This window comes from Apteryx mantelli, chromosome 7 (assembly GCF_036417845.1).
Source record: "Apteryx mantelli isolate bAptMan1 chromosome 7, bAptMan1.hap1, whole genome shotgun sequence".
In the NCBI taxonomy this organism is placed as follows: domain Eukaryota; kingdom Metazoa; phylum Chordata; class Aves; order Apterygiformes; family Apterygidae; genus Apteryx; species Apteryx mantelli.
The window spans coordinates 24,379,262-24,398,423 of record NC_089984.1 but is presented as its reverse complement, the minus strand read 5'-3'; the positions used below and the strand labels follow the sequence as shown (position 1 = coordinate 24,398,423).

The 19,162-nt window shown below is 46.8% G+C and overlaps 1 protein-coding gene across 1 annotated transcript; it reads left to right on the top strand.

Annotated features, from left to right (window-relative positions):
- The first annotated feature begins 371 nt into the window (after nucleotides 1–371).
- Nucleotides 372–17,844, top strand: DRGX (dorsal root ganglia homeobox). The gene is made up of 6 exons (XM_067299523.1): nucleotides 372–405; nucleotides 3,257–3,354; nucleotides 3,588–3,689; nucleotides 6,239–6,411; nucleotides 6,756–6,868; nucleotides 17,579–17,844. Exons 1-6 carry the CDS (start codon nucleotides 372–374, stop codon nucleotides 17,842–17,844), a joined length of 786 nt encoding a protein of 261 aa, XP_067155624.1.
- Nucleotides 17,845–19,162: the final 1,318 nt, after the last annotated feature.

Sequence of the window (19,162 nt, the reverse complement as noted above, 5' to 3'; positions counted from 1 at the left end):
ATTTGGAAAAAAAGCAGCAACTAACTTTTGCTGATTCTGATTATTGTGCACCTACCATGGAGTTTTCCGCCTTTGGCTTTTTCAGTTCGTTGCATGCAGTGTTAGGCACTATTTTCTCTGCCTCCTCTGGGATGGGAACTAGGATCACCAATGAGTTTCTCTAGATTCTTTCTTCTGGTTATTCACCTGTTCTCCCCCCTCCCTCTGTCTTCAGGTCGGCAGGTGACAGCGCGGCGGTGCCTGGGCGGGGAGCTGCTGCCGGTGCGTCGGCGCGGGGGGAGCGCGGGAGCTCCGCGCCCGCGGGCGGCCCCGGCCCCTCGGCCTCGCCTCGCCTCGCCGCGGCGTCGGGGCGCCCGGCCGGCCGCAGGGCCATGTTCTACTTCCACTGCCCCCCGCAGCTAGAGGGTGAGTGTTGTCGCGCAAATCCGTGTAAGTACGAGAGCTGAACTTTGAGCTGTGCATAGGCGTGTGTGTGCGTGTGTGCTGGGCGATGGGGATAAAAATGTGGTCTGGCTTGCTCCGAGAGACAGCACTTTTGACTGTCCTTGCAAATGCGGGTGTACTGATATATGCTTAGATAAGACGCAAATCTATAGCGATAGCTCAATATAAAAGGGCATCGTCTTTTTCAAAGAGAAAACACAACCCTATTTCCCCACCCCCGCCCCTAGCTTTTTCCCTTTTTGTCGCAGGATGGAAAGAAGGATTGCATGATTTTTTTTTTTAATTTGATTCCTGTTGGAAAGGCCTTGTTTTTACACCCCCCCCCCCTTCCCGTCATTTTGCCACCTGCCTCCCCTCTGTGGATAGCGATCCCGCAGTTGAGCCTCAGGCTACGAAAGAGATGCTTTTCTCCCCTCCCAGCACAGATGTTGGTGTCATGGCTGTAATCGGGACACTTTCAGGACGTGGTCACGCCTCCTCCCTCCAGCCAAAGGGACCCCATAAATCTTTAATGTTATTTTACGAACATTCTGCGGGAGGATGGGGAAAGGCAGAGCACGACTAAAACAAAAAGAGAGAGAGAAAGAAAAGAAAAGATTTGGGAGGTTTTTTCCTTGTGTTTTTTTGGTTAGGGGCTTTTGTTTAATTTTTTTCTTTCCTTTTTTTAAAAAAATGGCAGCAGCCGGGGTTTCCCCGGGTCACCCCCGCATATGCCTAGACCCCTCCGCACCCGCTCCCTCCGGCCAGGGCCTCGCAGCGCGGGGGGCCAGCCCAGGCCTCCGCCGTCCAACTTCGCTCCCGGGCGGGCTGCTCTGCCCGGCACTGCCGCGGGGAAATGCGCGCCGCGGCGGTGCCCCCTCAGCTGCGCGGGGCAGCCGGGCCGGGCCGGCTGCCAGCCTGCAAAATGCCCCTGCCCGCCCCCGGCACCTCGCCTGTGCATCGCCGCCGAGCAAGGGGCTTTTCCCTGCACAGCTGCCGGCAAGAGGGGGCTCAGCGGTTTAATGCTCCTCCGGGCGAGGGTCTTCCCCCCGTTTAAGCACGCCGCAGCCCGCGGACCCCAGTGGGTCTGCGCGTTGCCGGCTGGAAAATTGCCCCCCGCCCCAAGCAGTGGCCGGGGACACCGGGCCGGGCCGGGGTCCCGCTGCGCCCCGCCAGCCGCTCCGCCTGTGCCACCGAGCGCCGGGCGGCTTTGTCCATTAGTTTTTGGCAGACGGCTTGGGAAACGTGCTTTTGCGGCGGCTTTTCCTTGTTGGCCGGCTTCGGTTTGGGGTCTGGGTTTGGCTGCCGAGCTGGGGAGGGTCGGGGGTCACTGTGCCGTGCCGGGGCCGCGCCGTGCCGGGGCCGCTCACCTCCGTCCCCGCGGGTGCCGCAGGAGGCGAGCGCGGCCGACCTGCCGTGGCAAAGGGTGAAGCCGTCCATCGTAGAGCAACCCAAGTTAAAAACAAAGAAAACAGAAAAAATGCTCCCCTCCAAAAAAACCCAAAGAAGCAGCAACAGAAAAGCTCTTTTCGGGCAGCGTTTGCTGCGGTTTCGGGCACCCGCGGGGGTCCCGGAGGGTCAGAGGGAAGTGACTGGGCCCTCGGGGTGACTGGGCCATCATTTCACTCTGTAACGAGCACCTTCTAGAGCTATAGCGACTCGTCTGTCTGTGCCAGGAGGGGCTGGAGGACCGTCTTTATTTCCTAAATGTTGCTGCAATATGAGCACAGTGTCGCGGCGCCCTCCAGCCCCTTGGCCGGAGCGCGCCGCCGGGCAGCTCTGCAGGACGGTACTGGGGACCTTTGGCGCCGCTTTTGGGGCTTTGCTGTTTACTTAAGTTGTTTTTTTTTTTTCCACCCTGTATTGTCAGTAAACAAAAAGAGAACGAAGCATCTGAGGCAGGGCATCAGCGATGTTTAATTAGGGGAGAGCAGCGGAGGGAGGGGGCAGTTCCCACGGCTGCAACCCCGGCGGGCTGTCTCCCCTCTCCCCGGTTCCGACCAGGGGCAAACTTTCAGTGTTCAGTGCCTCAGGTTGCCTCAAGTGGCTCCTTCGAAACTCACCGCCCGGGACGGACAGAGACTTGCCCCTTCCAGCACCTCTGCAGAGTCCCTGCAGTCCAGCCGCGGCCAAAGTCCCCTCCTCCCCTCCATGCCCCCCGTGCTCGGCGCTGCACAAAGACCTGTGCCCGTTTCCAGGGCCGTGCGGTTCCCTCTCCGGGGATGAAGGAGGGCGAGCGCGGCCGCTGCTCGGAGCGGGTGCGGGTGCGGGTGCGCGGGTGCAAACTGTCAAACGACCCAAGTCCTGCTTCTTCCATCGGCACAGAAATGCTCCCGTCTGGGGATTCCTCTTGCTCTCCCGGCAGAAAAGCACTGCTTTTACGAGAACAAATTTCAGTCACCGTGCCTCAACCACAGTCTCGTCTCTTCGCCCTTTTAAAATATAAATGGGCCGAAAACGACCCTTTAGCAGGGGCGGGGGTGTCCCTCGTCTGCGGTGGGTTGAGCAGCGACTCTCCGCGCACAGGCACCGAGGCAGCTCCCGCGGGGCAGGGGCTCCCCATCCCCGTCCCGAGCGCGGCTCCGAGCGGCCGCGGCCCGGCACCGGCGCCCCGACGGCCTGGGGGGGACTCAGGGGAGGGAGGGTGGTGTCCGAGCTGCCTCGGGCGCTGGGGCAGCGCTCGCCGCCTCCTTCGTCCCCTCTCCCGAAGGGCCCGGCCGGGGCGGCCCGGCTCCGGCCCTCTGCCCCCGGGGCAGAGGCGCCCGCAGGGCCGCGGCTCGGCGGGGGCTGCGGCTCCGCGCCCCGCGGGCCCTAACGCGCTCCCCGCCCGCAGGCGCGGCCCCCTTCGCGGGTCACTCCGCCGGCGACTTCGACGACGGGTTCCTGCGCAGGAAGCAGCGCCGCAACCGCACCACCTTCACCCTGCAGCAGGTAGGAGCCGCCCCTGCTTGGCCCCCCCGCCTGCCCCCTCCCTGCCCCCCTGCCTGCCCCCTGCCCGCCCCCCGCCCTGCAAAGCCGCCCGGCTCCCCCTCGGGCGGCCCCGCTTCCCTCGCCCCCTGGGGAAGCCTCCCCGGGGGGGCGGGCAGGAGCCCCCCGACAGGGCCGCCCCCGCCGCTGCCGCCGCGCTGCCCCTGACAGATGTTTGCTCTCCTCCCCTCCACCAGCTCGAGGCACTGGAAGCCGTTTTCGCCCAGACCCACTACCCCGATGTGTTCACTAGGGAAGAGCTGGCCATGAAAATCAACCTCACGGAAGCCAGGGTGCAGGTAAACATTCTGGGGAATTATTTAACTCTCGGGTATTCAAACTGGCAAACTTTTTTTTTCTTTTTTTGACATCATGACTGCAGAGTGCACATTTGGCCAAAGAACGCAAATGAAGACGATCTGTCATTTTCATGATGCACTTTAATAACATCAACATAATGTGGAATATTAGATTAGGTTGATTAATCGGTCATTCATAATTAACTAGTGATAATGTTCTACACTAATTTGTCCGCGTCTCCAAGGTACTAAATTACATCAATGCACATCCATTTCCTTGCTTTTGGAGGGGGGTGTGTGTAGAGAAAAGAGCTGAGACGTGATTCTCCAAAGCAACTATGACCACTGTCAAGCAACGGGGTTAGTCAGCTGCAGGGAGCCCAGCTGCCAGGAAGAAATCTTCTGCATCTCCTCAACTTTTCTCCCTTTTGCCTACTTTCCAAATGCTTAATTTAGATGGCTAAAGAGCCTGCAGACCAATTCCCACACATTTAACATGATCCAATAAATGCCACTGGCCACAACAGCTCTCTTCTCCCCTCTGTTTTCCCCACTTTCCTTTCTTCCCTCTTTTTTTTTTTTAATTTTTTGATCCAAGTGTTTGTTTTTCCACAACCAGCGTTTAACTTTATTTAAGTGTCTCCAAGCTGTTAAGAACAGCAGTCCTGCAGTTGTAAGAGATGGATCCATATAACTCTGCAGGCATCCACCGCTGATTTGCAAGCCATTTTTTTGAACACAATTATGTATTCATTTTATTTATGGTTTTTTCTTCATGCTGTTTTTGTATTTTTTTTTATTTAGGTGCTCGGGGTTAAGACTATGCAAAGATCTAATTGTAGGAAATATAATAGCTTGCCTTTTGTTCCCTAGGGTCATGTTAGTATCTCTTAAAACCCAATGGCTGAAGAGAGATAATGGAATTCACCACAGTAAATTGGGGATTGTAAACAAATTATTTCTCCTATAATCAGATTATGCGATCCTGATTATTAAATCTGAACATGAATCATTGGTCATATGCGGGCAAATTAAACTGATTATTATTTGGAAATGAAAATCTCCTTTTGCCGGTGCATTGTAGGTACTGGCTTAAAAAATATAATAAAAAATGCCATTTTGGCTATTGGTGCCTAAAGACTGAACTGCAAATTGAGATAAATGGGACAATTATTGAGCATTCAGAAGTGGAAGATCATAACTTCTTCCTGAAAGGTGCAAGGGTGAGATAGGGGTGGTGACAATTAGATTGCTGAGGACTGGTGTTTAGCCTTGTTGTTGGCTATTATGCAAACAGACAATAGATGCAAGCATTTGTTTAGCCTGCTTTCATGCAGGGACATGGGGAAACACAGAGGATGGGAGATATGTTTACATTTATACCCCTTGCTCATTCAAATATGATTAATGTGCTATAAAGCAGAGTCTTAATCGAAGATGATGTTGTCAAACAATAACTAAATAGGGAAATAAACGACTTCATCATGCTCTTTCCTCAGAAGCAGGCGAACTGTCAGTGCAAAGTCATTAAAATATGATAATGAAAAATAGCTCAATTAAATGTTGTTATAGCTGTGACCTTCATTCAATTAAGAAGCAAGAAAGTGTCTGCATTTTGCTTTGCATTTAACTGCTCTAAATTTAGAATATAGATAAAATCATTATTCAACGTTTGCTGATACATGCAATTAAAAGGCAGCTAACTAAAAATGGAGTTGTAGGAGGGGAATAATAATAATAACAATCTTGCCTGTACTTGAAGTCATGTATTAAAATGTGGATTTCCTGACCTCAAGGGAGGCTCGGTATTTTCCACCTCAATAAGGTGCTTTCAGAGCATCAGCCCCAAGGTAAATGGAAAAAACAAAAGTGCTGGGACTAAAGAACATGAATATTTAAGTTGTATATCAAGGAAAAATAAGTTTTGGAAAGTAACATGTATTAGACTGCAGAATGGTCTTCCAAAATTATTACCTACCCCTCCTTGAGTCACCTAGATGCAGGTTTGGCAAATATGTCAAAGAGTAACTGCTAGTTTCAACCCTCACTGGGAAATGGGATGGCTAAGATGGCCTAATATATGGCTTTTCAGTTTTGATCCCTCTAATTCTAGCAGGAGCTCATTTAAAGATTTACATACAATTTCTTCAGAGTACTTAGATATGTATTTAATTCTGTCCCTATACGGAAGGTACTTAAATGAGTCAAAACATAGAAATGAGTGTTAAATATGTGCATAAAGGTAAGAATATGTTTAAATGTTTTGCTAACTGGCACCGTAACATCAAAGGTTTGGATTTTTTTCTTAACATGCCTTTTGGATGTCTTTAGACATCCCTGTCTTGATTTCCAGACACAGAAATATTCCAGATGCAAGTGTATTCTTAAGGCTCAACCAGAATAACAATGAGGACACAAAATATGTAACAGGAAAGTTTTAGCCAAGCTTCAGAATGACTGACTTCACAAGAATGGCAACTTATGAACAGTTTCCTTGCTTCACATCCAGCTAAATACGATATTCAGCACTGATTGCTCTTCTGCTCCAGGTATGGTTCCAAAATCGAAGAGCGAAATGGAGGAAAACAGAGAGAGGCGCTTCTGACCAAGAAGGCTCTAAGGAAACAATGGCTGAGGTGGCACCTCCTGTGAGGAATTTAAATTCCCCTTCTCCAGCAGATCAAACCAGGAATAAAAAAGAGAGTCTGGAGATCCAGCAGAGGTAAGAATAATACATGTATCAAGCACCTCTCTCTGAATGCAAGCATGCATCATACATATGTACATACGTACAGACTTGCCTCGGGCCAGGCTGAGACCTAGGCAGTATCATTTTCAGGTACAGTCCAAATCATTAGAAGACAAGTGTCTCTCTTGCAACTCACGGGCAAAAGTGGTCCCTGCAGGGATGTTGAAAAGCTGGTGGCTGTGGGAGGCTGATGTTATCCCGGCTTTGGTCCCATTGAGCTTGTGATCAAGACACAAATATGCATTTGTGTTCCCACACATGCACTGTCTTGAATCAGCTAGTTCTGGTTTTGTAAGCTATTTTCTCTTCTCCTCCAGCCTGAGTCGAGCAGTTGGTCCTACTGGACCTTTCTTCCCCTCCTGCCTGCCGGGGACTCTTCTTAACACAGCCACCTATGCACAAGCTTTATCCCATGTCGCCTCTCTAAAAGGTAGGTGACTTCATTTAACTTCAGTGATAAGCTCAAAGAGCATCTCTTTCAAGCTGAGAGTGTGCTCCCAGTTGCACCAGTGGAGAAGCACATAGGAAATGATGGATCCTTCTTTCTGTTATGATTGACAGTAATCGCACTGGTTGCGCAATGTTGCAGGTTCAGGAGTGAGTCTCCTGTTGTAAATTGTAGCATGGTTTGGGGGCAAATCCCCTTCAGACAGTTAGGTTTAGTGAAGTCAGGGTTTGTCTCCAGGAGTAAGGCAGGTAGGGCTCGGTCCTTTAAAGTTTACTTCACATGTGCTTTTTTCTTTTTAGAGTCAAATTTATACTAATAAATTAGTTATACACGTCCTTTTGCATTATACATTACCTGGCACCATTACTGATGCCTCATCCGCTCTTTGCATGCAGTTTCCTTTGCAGTACATCTCTGCACAATGCCAGAGCTTTCTCCTCTTCAACAGCAGGACTTCTCTGAGAATTTGAATAAAGTGTGTGCATGGGGATAGGGAGTACACAAAGCAATTCCTCATTACCTGGGGCCCAGGCATCAAGAAGGGTACATCCAGTATCCATACCCTTTTGAGTTGCCAAAAAGCAGCAGTATGCATCTTTTAAAAATAAATCACCAGCTGATCCATTAGCTGTTCCTCATCTAACAATTTGTAAGTCTAAGGGTGTAAGCAGGATGAATTCAATTTATAGATTTATAGGATGCAAAATCTCATACCACTGCCAAGCACAAAGCAGCACACCTCTTTACTGAATGCCCCAATGTATTACATATTTTGTGAGGGAAGTTTCCCAAAGTTTAAGACCTTCCTCTATGAATGTTAAAGTATTTTTATATCTCTCACTATGTTCTCTGACATACCTCATGCGCCTCACAAGTATTTCCAGGTAAATCAGTATGGCCAAGGTATATTCCTGAAGCAAATATTTGGAACTGCTGAGTTTTGCATTAAATTCAGTGTTCTGTCCCCTTCCCTCCTGTCCTTCTGAAAGAGCAGAAGCCAAACACATCATGTAATTAGTGCCATCCTGGTAGGTGTGGAACAGGGATTTTGAATCAAGAAAAGCTGTAAAATTTAAAGGATGACTGTCTACCTGGACCCTGTAAGTGGGCAGCAGCTGTTGCACTGCACAAGTCCTCTTGATCTCTGCCCTACTCTCTGCTCCATGCCTATGGCCATGAGGTCTTGGGGCAGAGATTTTCTGCTTATTTCATCGGGCAGGAACAATCTCTCTGGAGTAGATCCAGGTGAAATTTTTCAGACAAAGAGATTATTCAGGGATAAATGTGGTTGAATGGTTTGGAAACAGAGTTGAGTTCTGGAATAGTTTCAGATGGATGTAAGGACTTTTTTTTTTCCTTAAAGCGTTACAGTTAACTATTTGCAAAATTAAATGCCTCAACACCTTTTTCTCGCTTGCTTCATTTTTAAATTTAGCTAAATTTTAAGGAAAATAATCCCAATAAACCAAAGCCAAGCAAAATGAAATAATGTTTTATTTGGCCTGAAAAATCTGTCATGAGGGTTTTTTAGTTTTATTTAATTGGATGACCTCCAGATTTTTTGTTTTCCTGTGATTTTACAGCTCATCCCCTAAACTGAAAAAATAATTATTTGCTCCTTTTCGCTTTATAGAAGTTTCACAAACTAAGGGCAGGAGGAATCTTATTCCTGAATCCCCTCTAGAGAAGCTCATTAGATAGTCAGTTGCCCAGGCTAAAAGGTTGTGTCCCCGAAAAATTGGCCCCAAATGTAAATATTGATTTTTTACAATTTGAATAGAGATGGACAGGTATCAGAAAAACCCATCTGAATACTCCCTAGATGAATATTCTCAGCTACACCTGCAATTCATTGCTGAGATGCCCAGTTTATATTTCCTCTCTGGCACTAGAAATCTCTAGGTACATGCAAGGGGACTAGGATAATGTTATACATTGCAATTTTCAGAACTCCACTTACAGATTTGCATATCTGCATATTCACCTACCAAGAGCTTTGTGGAGCTGCAACTGCCTGTCAGCATATTGCTATACTTGCAAGGGACTAATAGACTGCACTGCTGCTTTGAGGGGAGATCCTTTTCTTCTGCAGTTAGTTCTCAGGTGCATCATGTTTTGGCTTAGAGGTGAGAGGAAGAATTCGACTGTTGTTCTGTAAGGTGACATATTTGATTTATACAAACAGAGAAGAACTGTGGGATCTTTCTTGTCGTGTTTACATGTGGAATATTGTCTCTCCTTCCTTGGCTCACCTCCATAAGTTCCTCTTACCCTGTTTCTCCAAGACCAATTCACCTGGGCTGGGGTAGGGGTAGCGCAGAAGAGACCTTGAGCTTCAGCCTCGTCATTTGGCAGTGATGAACAGGACTCTCGCTAAAGGTGCTGAGCGCGCCAAAAGGATCACAGGCCTGATTCACTTTCTGTTTTGCTTTGGTATGGAAACATGAGTGAATGATGGTTCATCTAAATAAATGTATATGAGAGCACAACCAAGCTCAGATGTCAGTCTGGAAGAAGAGAAAATGGTTGTAGGAAGGAAGAAATGGGCAGGGAGAAACGGTCGACAAAACCTTTATATGATCATCTTCACCTTGCTAAATTCATTTTGTTTGAATATATCTTCTCATTTCCTCCTTTGAGGGAGGAGATGATTTGCAACACTTCAGGCCAGTGGAAGGAGAACTAACTCTACATTTAGGTAGACATTAGTTTGTGTTCTCCTGTATCTTAATGAAGTGACCTAAACAGCTAACATCTCCCTTGAGACTCCAGTCCCATTTTGCTGTAGAAATGCAGCAAAACTCTGCCATACTGCTTCTGAGGGAATAGGTCTTTATGTCATTCGGAATATCATCAGATTCAACTCAAGGCATAAAATTCTAGGATGTGTGATTTTTGGATTGTTTGGGAAGGAGAAATTCCAGAAATAGTAACATTTTCTAAGGAAGATCTGAAAAATCTTTTGCAAGTTTTATTGAAGAGTCAAATGACCTAAAACCCTTCTCAGTACCTGTCCCATGCTGACTGCATTTTGAAACTACCAGGAATTCTTTGCACCTTTGAGAGCAAAACAGTTGCCCTGGAATCAAGGCACCATTTCACTACCAATGGATGCATGACCCAGCTTTCTTCTATGCAGATTTCAAGTGAAATGCTGCTATAGAGGCCATCTATGTGAATCCTGTAAATAGATATGTATTCCCACCATTGAGAGAGCAATCCTGGTGAGTAAAGTGAATTGTGTGCTTCAGTAAGACAGTAGAAGCTGCCTGCAGACAAACGGGCACTCCCAGTGCATCAGATACCACTGGGAAGTTCAGGCTGTTTTCTTATTCTTTTCAGGAGACAGGATTTGCTTTGTTGAGCTTGTGAGCCAATGCTTTGTTCATGTCAGTGAATAATATTTGACTGATGTTTTAGAAGGAGACAATTAAAATCAATACAGTAAATAACAAGCGATGATGGTGATGTAACTAATTAACAATTATTTTATGCTCTTATGGGCCATTTTCATTGTGCCACTTGAGAATTCTCTGTCTTATGTAAAGAAACCGATACTTCTCTTTCTCTGAGTTTGACTGCTTGGCTCCAGCCCCAGATTTCCAAGGCTGTATAAAGTGTCTAGGGTACATGCTACCTGGATCTACTTTGTAGTACAAGGATATAATAAATTTACTTTTCCAGATGAAGTCAGTCTAGTAGAGACATGAAATCTCAGAACAGGTTGGCATGGACAGGGTCTGAAGCTGCACCTTTGCTTTTGGAAAGACTATGCTGTGCACTGTAAGCTTGCTTCATGCTTTTCATGGCTCTGCAACTCTTCAACATGCAGTGCTGATCTGAGTCCTGCATGTGCTACTTCCAGGTATTGCTGGAGCATGAGGCTAGGTCTGCACAGGTGACAGAGAAGCAAACTGTTATCTCTAGGCAATATGGCCTATGAACCCTGGTGTCTCTGAAATTGAGATTTTTTTTTCCAAAGGGATGGCATTACCATCACAGGATGCTTTGTGAAGAAAACAGGCCATCTGTACAACAGGGATCAGAACTGTAATTCAGACCATAGACTGTTCCAGAGAAAAGTATATTACCACTGGACAGTTTTTATCTGTTTCTGTCCAATATTCTCTCTTCAATAACACAACAGATCTTTTCCTTCCCTTAAGTAAGTTCTCTCCCTCTCTAAAGTTTATCATATCAGAGGCTGTACTTAGTATCAAGCACCTCTTAACCACCATATTACCCCACTGCATACCGTTCTTTCAGGCAATTCAGTTTGTCAGTTGAAAAACAACCATAAGATCATAATTTCTATGGAATATAGGCCTTCCTACTTCAGGGTTTTAGTTCTCCACTACTGGCCATAGTCAGGAAGAAGTTTGACTCACACAGATGAAATTTCTGGTGTTTGTTACTGTCTGAAATTGTGCTAATTTGACAACTATGCTACTTCATTGTGGTGACTTTGACATTTCCATGGTCTTCCAAGATGAATCACTTACTGTAAACCATGCATCTGCAGTCCATTTAGTAGATTTAACGGCAGACCTCAAATATGAAGGGAAAATACTTGTTTTATTTATGGGCTGTATAACAATAGAGTCATCAGGAGCAGCTAGTGTTCTGTGCAGAGAGAGACCTCAAAGCACCTTCTTAATGGATGACAGCATGAATGCAATTCATTAATGTAGAAACGTTATTAATGGGTGTAAACAAGAATCTCCGGTTTTTAGCGGAAGTGTTCTACCATTCTGGTGGCTGAGGCCAAAAGTGTATCTGTTACATTCCGCTGAAATTTCCCCAGACCACATGATTCAAAGTGCAGTGTATGAGGAGAGAAATAATTACACTTGCCAGGGAATTACTTTCATAATTCACCCACAGCTCTGCTCTGTGCAAGTTATAGCTCAGTTGGTTTTCACAGCAGCTCCATGCTACTGATAGAAAGGCAGGATTGCATTACGCACATCAAAGTGGATATTCCAGGGCCCCATTGATTAGGCTCTTTTATGGTTTGTTGCTGCTGTGGTTGCTGTTGTTCATATTAGGGAGGCTTATTTGCAGTATCCAGGAAAAAAAAATTAGAACTGTCCATCCATTACATTTCAATCTCTATTATGGAAGGACGAAGAGAATTTGCCCAACGTCACTGGGTTAGAGACAGGCTGAGAAAGAAGCATTCAAGGACCTGACTTATCCTTGAACTAGTGTTTACTGAATTGAAGCACGGTGGTTTACCATACAATTGGGGGACGGGAATCAAAACTCTTCGGGTCCTTTATTGTCTTTGTCATTCATTAGTACTTGATGATGGATTTACTGACCTTTCTCAGTGTGTGACCTTGGGAAACCCATGTAATATAGCAAATATAGCAAGGGGGTTCTGTCTGACAAATATATATGTCCTAGTTTACTTGCTACTGTGACTTCAGAAAATTTAAAACATTTCTTTAGCTTGCTGCAGATAAACATACCTCAAGCAGGTTACTTTGATTCCAGTACCACAGATCCCTGGTTCTGGCACTGCCCTACCTCACAGGTATATTTTTCAGCCTCTGCAACAAGGATTAGGGAATACCCAGATACCAGGAGTCCTAGGGGGTGGGAGCACCCGAGCCATATGAAGGAAATGGGTGCTGGACTGTTCCTCCAAACCAAATCTTGATTAGGTGGATGAATCTTAACTGGGCAGGGGTTCCCATTGACCCCTCTGAGAGTGACACACATCAACAGGATTTAGGGTCTGACCAAGTGTTTGAAAAAGGCTGTTGATGTGGAAGGGAAGAGTGGTGAATGGTTGTTGAGTTGACAGTATCAAAGGACTGTTTTTGTTCTCCCAGCTCTTATGGATTTTGCTGCCAGATTTCCTGTCCAAACAGGCAAGGTCCTGACTTCTGAATTATTTTTTTGGAATTGTACTGATGGCACAAATCAAGGAGGATGAAATCCTCCAGTTCTAGTGTCAAATTATTTACACAAAACCCTCCTTCTAGAATAACTGAGCCAGATCATCAGCTTGGTACTGTTTCCATTATGCACATATGGTTCACAAGCTCAGGACATCTGAAATTCTAACATTTGGACTCTGTTGCCAGCTCTGAAGTGCCCTTTCCCAACCTCGGAGCTGCACAGGATGCCTTCCACACTTAACTAGCTTAAGCACGAGAAGGACGAGCCAGCTAGCACAACCTCAGCAGCCTTGAGGCTACTCTAAATTATACCGGGAGAGTCCGGTATTTTCCTGTTACAGGCTTCTCTGAACCTCCTGGTTCAGAGCTCAAAAAGGATTTGGATAAAGCCACCTTGGTTCTTCCTGCTTGTGCCACAGGCTTTATCAGACACAGTATTGGCGTTATATATGAAGAGCAAGAGAGGGCTCCCCTTTGAATCAGCTCTCACAGGTAACTGAAATGATGAACTTGAGGTTGCTGTTGATCTTCCATCCCTTGTGAAAGTGGTTTCAGGGTTTATGAGGATTCAGAGCTCAAACAAACCAATGTGACTATTATCAGAAGAAAACTATATTTAATTCAAGTGTACCATTTTTACTGAAAATTAAACAGTATGCATTGACAAATGGGGATTTTAAATGGGAATTTTTCCTCACTTCCCTCCATATCAGGTTTCAGCTCATGTTCGGCTGTTCACATCAAATACTGACAAACACAAAAACTGCAAGAGGAAGGGAACTGGGGTTTTGTCTTTTGGAAAGACTGTCTATTAAATTCTATAAACTGTTGAGCTGAAATACAAAATGCATATTTTAAATACTCATGGATCAATATGGGCCTAGCTCCCATTGCACTCTCCTAAGCTGAAGCTGAACCTTAGAACTGCACAAAAGGGTCCACAACAAAAATTGTAGATCAGATATCATTACAATTGAAATGTGATGTTGGCAGAGACAAGACAGAACTAATTTAATTTTTCCTGTCAGTCTCTGTAGTAGATCAATTAAACTGCCAAGTGGATCAAATATTTCAGACTGTATTTATTACATTAAGTATTTATGTTCAGGCTGAGCCTTTAAAGTATGATCTCATATAGGAATACAAGGAGGTTTAGATCAATTCAGCAGAATTTGCTGTAAGTTAATGGAAATCTAATTGTGTATTTTAATTTTGTGTACAAGAGTCAGTAAGTTCTTGAAAGAAGGAAAGCTGTTCCCTGTCTGCATTGTAGCAACCTGGTACAAATTCCATTTAAGTATTATAAGATTGTCGTAGATGTTAGTGGAAGCTGGATCAGGCTCTAGGGCTAAAGGCCTAACCCTCACTGATTTTGGTGGGAGTTAGGTGCCTGGACTCCTCTGAGGAGCCTGAGTAACTGGAACAATTTCTTCCTTCCCAGCTGGAGTCCACAGGCTCAGAGTTACTGCAGTAAGATGTGAGAAAACACTGATGTCTGCTTTATGTGAACACATCTTTCTTGGGGAAGCTCATATCCCTGTCCATCGTGGACTGACTGTCAGGCAGGTGGAAACCATGGGCTCCTGATTCTCACATCATTTATCTTGGCTTTCATACCAGCAAAGTCTGATAGCTTTCGCTGGACTTACTGCCCACAGACACAGGCAATTACAAGGTAGATTCATCCCTCCTTTTACAGTAAAAAGACACAGGGCTAAATCCTACTCTCCTGTACTCTAGCAGGACCCTGGAGCAAGTGACACTAGTTACTCTACATTTATTCGTGTGTGAGCTGTTGTTTGCCAAGTGTTTTAACCTCAGTGAAAATGAAATGAATGGTTAATGGGTGAATTATTACTAGAGAGACCCTAGTCTCCACCACAGGTACCTGTGCTGCCTCAGGTTGCAGAGCCACTGGGTCTAATTATTAAGCAAAGAGCTTAGATTGGTACTGAAGACTGATAAATATTTTATCCCTTTCTAACCATAGAATGAAAATTATTTTTAGGGGATGGAGGCGATTCCTGCTCTTCTGAAAATGGGAGAACTCTTCTTCCCACCTCCTGTTCAGCTGCCAGGGTCTGCGCTAGGTATCTATGTTAGGTACCACAGATGGGAGCAGAATAGCTGCATTAGAAAAACTTGCTTAATTTGTGTGAGAGGCAGCAATGCAAAGACAGCTGATGCACAGATAGGCCTCTATGCTTCCCTATTTCAGAGTCTAACTTAAAGTTAGTGAGGCTTAACAGTAGGGAGAAAACTAACAAAGTGTGGCTTCTGCAGCTGGAAGACCTCTGTAAGTACCAACCATCTTGGTCTTCCCCCTGTTGTTAAAACAGTGGCTGTCCAGCAGCCCTGAAGTGGCTATATTTCAACAGGGCAAAAAATATCTTTATGAGTGTGGTTGGAGGTGGCAAAAACTGTATGTTGTGTTACTGAATGGATTTTCTTATAAACTGTCCTTCCGTCATGCTCAAAGTAGCACTCTGATGCTTAAATTAGTCACAGAATTCAAGATTGAGCTTCCTAGTGTTAACAAGGAAAAATCTGAGGCTTTTAGTCAAGTAGTAAAATTTGCATGTGAGATCCGACTGAATGTCTGGACCTGTGGTAATGTTGCTTTAGTGATCATATGCTCAATCAGAGGAGTATTACAGGATTAACAAAGACTTTTCAGTTATATTAATAACTCATTTCTTGTAGATTCTGTTTTCTAAAATGCAAGAAGTATTTTCTCCTGAACCTGCAAGCTGCTAGTGTCCAACAACTGCTGAGGAGCTGTCTTGCTAACATCCTAAAACCAAACATCTGTCTGCCTTCATTTCTAGCAGACAGGTGCTGACCCATTGCTACCAAGAGCAGAAGTATAAAAGAAAGCGTACCTGCTCCCTGCAGGTTATTAGTTCCATCACTTAGTCATGAGCCATTTAACTCAAATATTAACTGCAGAAATTAAAGCAAGTCCTTGGCTTGGAAAGATCAGAGGAAGACATTGCATCGTGTCAGGTTGTGTTCTGCGGGGCTGTTTCATGTTGGGGGGTAGCATAGTAACAAAGGACGAGCTTTCACCAGGGGCGTCAAAGAGAATGTGGAGTTTGTTTGCCCTCTGTGAAGAAGGGCACCCCCCTGAATTTCTCACCAGAGGGCAATTCAAAGTGGTAGCTCAGCCATCCCGCCCTGCCTCTTCTTCCTGCTCCTCTTACACGCTCTTCTCCATTTGATAAAAGCATCTACGCTAGGTACCAGGGTGGCTCTTCGGAAGGACTGCATGTCTTGCAGGTGGGTCAACCTGGACTTCCAGGAGGGCTTGTTTGGGAGTCATCCTAGGTCCCAGTGTTGTTGCAGACTGAACTAGAGGAAGAGCTTGCAGTGGTCCAGCTCAGGAAGGTAGCTGGTGGGGGGAGGACTACTTCCAGTAGTGGGGTACAGGGAAACTTTTTCATTTAGATGGAGAAGAGTACCCATTTCACTCTGTCTCGTCTTTATTGCTTGCTAGAGACAGCCTGTGTATCTCAGGGGCCAGGTAGTGAGCCCATCCCTCCTGCTGGGACTCCAGGCTGCAGTCAGTGGCAGTAGCTCTAGGTGGCCTCAGATCACTTCTGGAGGCCCTTGTCTTCGAGGTGGCATCAATATGCAAGCCCAGAGGTGGGGTACCTTCAGGTAAATATGATGCCAGTAATTGGCAGGGGCCTAGGCAAGGAAGTGTTAAGAAGATGTGCAGGGCTGTATGCAGCTCAAATATGGATTCCAGTATTGATCATCAACTCCCACCTTATGTTACCACATGAAGTCAATGAAAGGGCCCTATGCTGGACAAGAAAAATGTACTTAGAGGCAGACAGGTTACTGAACCAATTCGTCCAAAAGCTGCTGCCCTGCCTTTCATCCCAGTTTTCAACTGGAGAAGATGTGGTATCTTATTCAAGGCTTCTTCACGGGGAGTGAGGGGAAAGTACTTGTGCTCTCTCATAGCTCAGCTTGGGTGATCTCACAGCCCTTTCTGCCCTGAAAATCTAAGGCTTTCCAGAAAAATATGTTAGCCAGGCAAAATCAAATTTCCTCCTTTGCCTTGCAGCCATGCACAGAACTAGCAGAATTATGCAGCAAGGGATTTCACAGGCATGTCCAACCCCTTGTTTTAATAGTTAATCCAGCTCAAATGAGCCTCCACTCCAGTATCTCACAGTGAAATGGGAGAAGGTGATTAGTTCCTGCATAGTCATAACCAGCATATTTTCACCTTTCTCTCTGCAGTAACCTTTCAGGTGCAAATAAGCGGTGGGAGTCTCACACCCCCTTGAAGAGTGCTGTGCCCATATTGATCACGCTTCACTTTGCTGGGGGAGGGCAGGGGCCACCTCCAAGGTGCAGCTGATGGTAGCCACAGGGCAGCAGCTCGGGACAGAAACTGGCAACCTGCTCAGCCTGGTTTGTGGGGAAACCTGATGTGATCTGAACTTCATTACTTGTTTCCAAGTCTGCTGCCCTAATTCACTCCCTTTTTCACCCGAATGACTGTGTGTCTCAGCAGAGCAGAATCTGGCTCTTCTAGTCCTGACCCAGTAACGTACCTACTAAAGGTCAATTGGAGAGGAGGTTTATGCCAGCCAAGACCCAACCCCATCTCTGCCCTCCTTGGAGGGAAAGGCAGTGCGGGGTGTGATGCCAGCAGGCATGAGCCATCCCAGCCAGGTCGGGGGACAGACCCCCCGCTCAGACCCCTTGCCAGTGGGACTCTCTCCTTGTACGGCAGTGACGGTGCCTTGTCTCCTTTCTCCCCCAGGGAGCCCGCTGTGCTCGTGCTGCGTTCCCGATCCCATGGGCCTCTCCTTCCTGCCTACATACGGCTGCCAAAGCAACCGCACCGCCAGCGTGGCTGCGCTGCGCATGAAAGCGCGGGAACACTCGGAGGCCGTGCTGCAGTCCGCTAACCTCCTGCCGGCCGCCAGCAGCAGCCCTGCTCCACCAGCCAAACCCGGCCCGGAGGGCAGCCCGGACAAGCAGCCCTCTCCAGCCAAGGAACACATGGATGGGGAGAAGAGCGTATGAGGCTGGGCCAGCGCCAGTCCCTCAGCTCGGTGCGAGGACCCACTGCGGGGGCTTGCCACGGGGCGAGCTGCAGCGTGGCCCTGCCCCAGCTGGACTTCACGGGGCCACCAGGGACCCTGGGGATCCACGATAAATCTGAGCGGCCTTTCCAGCTGCCTTCCACGTGCCCCTGCTCTTCTTGCACCACTGTAGATTCACTCCCCTGATTTACTGGCACCGTCTGTGTTTGGAAACGTTTGTGAAACTGTTTTTAGCCCCCTTGCATCCCAGCAACGTCAAAACGAGGGCTTGCTCCCTTTCACCTGTGCTCCCCAGGGTTGCTTTTCTCAGCAGCAGGATCGAGTCCGAACACTGCTGGGGCCATGTCCCACGTAGGCCAGGCCTTGATCCGTTTGGACCTGGGACAACCTCTGCCTGATGCCAGACACAGAGCAGGGTGCCCTCAGCGGCATCGTGCTGCCAGCGGCACAGATGCACTGCTGATCTTCTCGCCAGGTCCCTTCTGCAGCGGGGCAGCATGCTGCCACCAGCAGCCATCCTGCCTCCGCCGGTGGCCCCAGCACCACGGGTCCCCTTCCCACATGGAGATGGGGGGCTGGGACCAGGGCCGGGCTTCCAGTCTTGCTCTTGGGGGAAGGAGAAGCCTCCAGGACTCATTTACCTCCACTGTGCACAGCAAGGGGTGAATGAATATACTGGTATATACTGCTTGCGCCTGCTGTTTTCCATTTGACTTCCACCAAACCTGTCCCACACAAGCCAGGTCTAAGGGAAACAGAAAACAGAGTGAAAATCATGATAATTTTCCTTCTCCCTTCTTTTCCCTGAAAGTCGAACTTTCCACGGAGTAGATTACTGGGAAATTGCTGAGATCAGTCTACCTGTGAATAAAATCCTTGCACTAGTCTCGATGTGAACTTTAGTCTGTTACACTTACCATTCCCTGGGTTAGATATAAAAGATACATGTGATTCCAGAGCAGTGTTCATAGCTTCAAATGGTAATGTTGATATTTAATGGAGAGTGCAGTTACGTCTCGATCTGCACAAAGCGGGGGGTATTTTAGCATCATTCTCTGACCTTTGAAAAAGTTTTTCAAAAAAAAAATCCATGACATTTTGGAAACACATTTGGAAAGAAAGACTAGAAACCAAAATAATCCTATGTTGCGACATTGCAAATATGTCTTTGCATGTTGTGTTTTTAATAAAGAGGAAATAAAACTTGGAAGGATATTCTTTTATTCCATGCAAAAGCAGACTGTTCCATTTACTGAAAGCTTGTTGTTTAATGAATTTAGACATGAAAATGTTCTAAT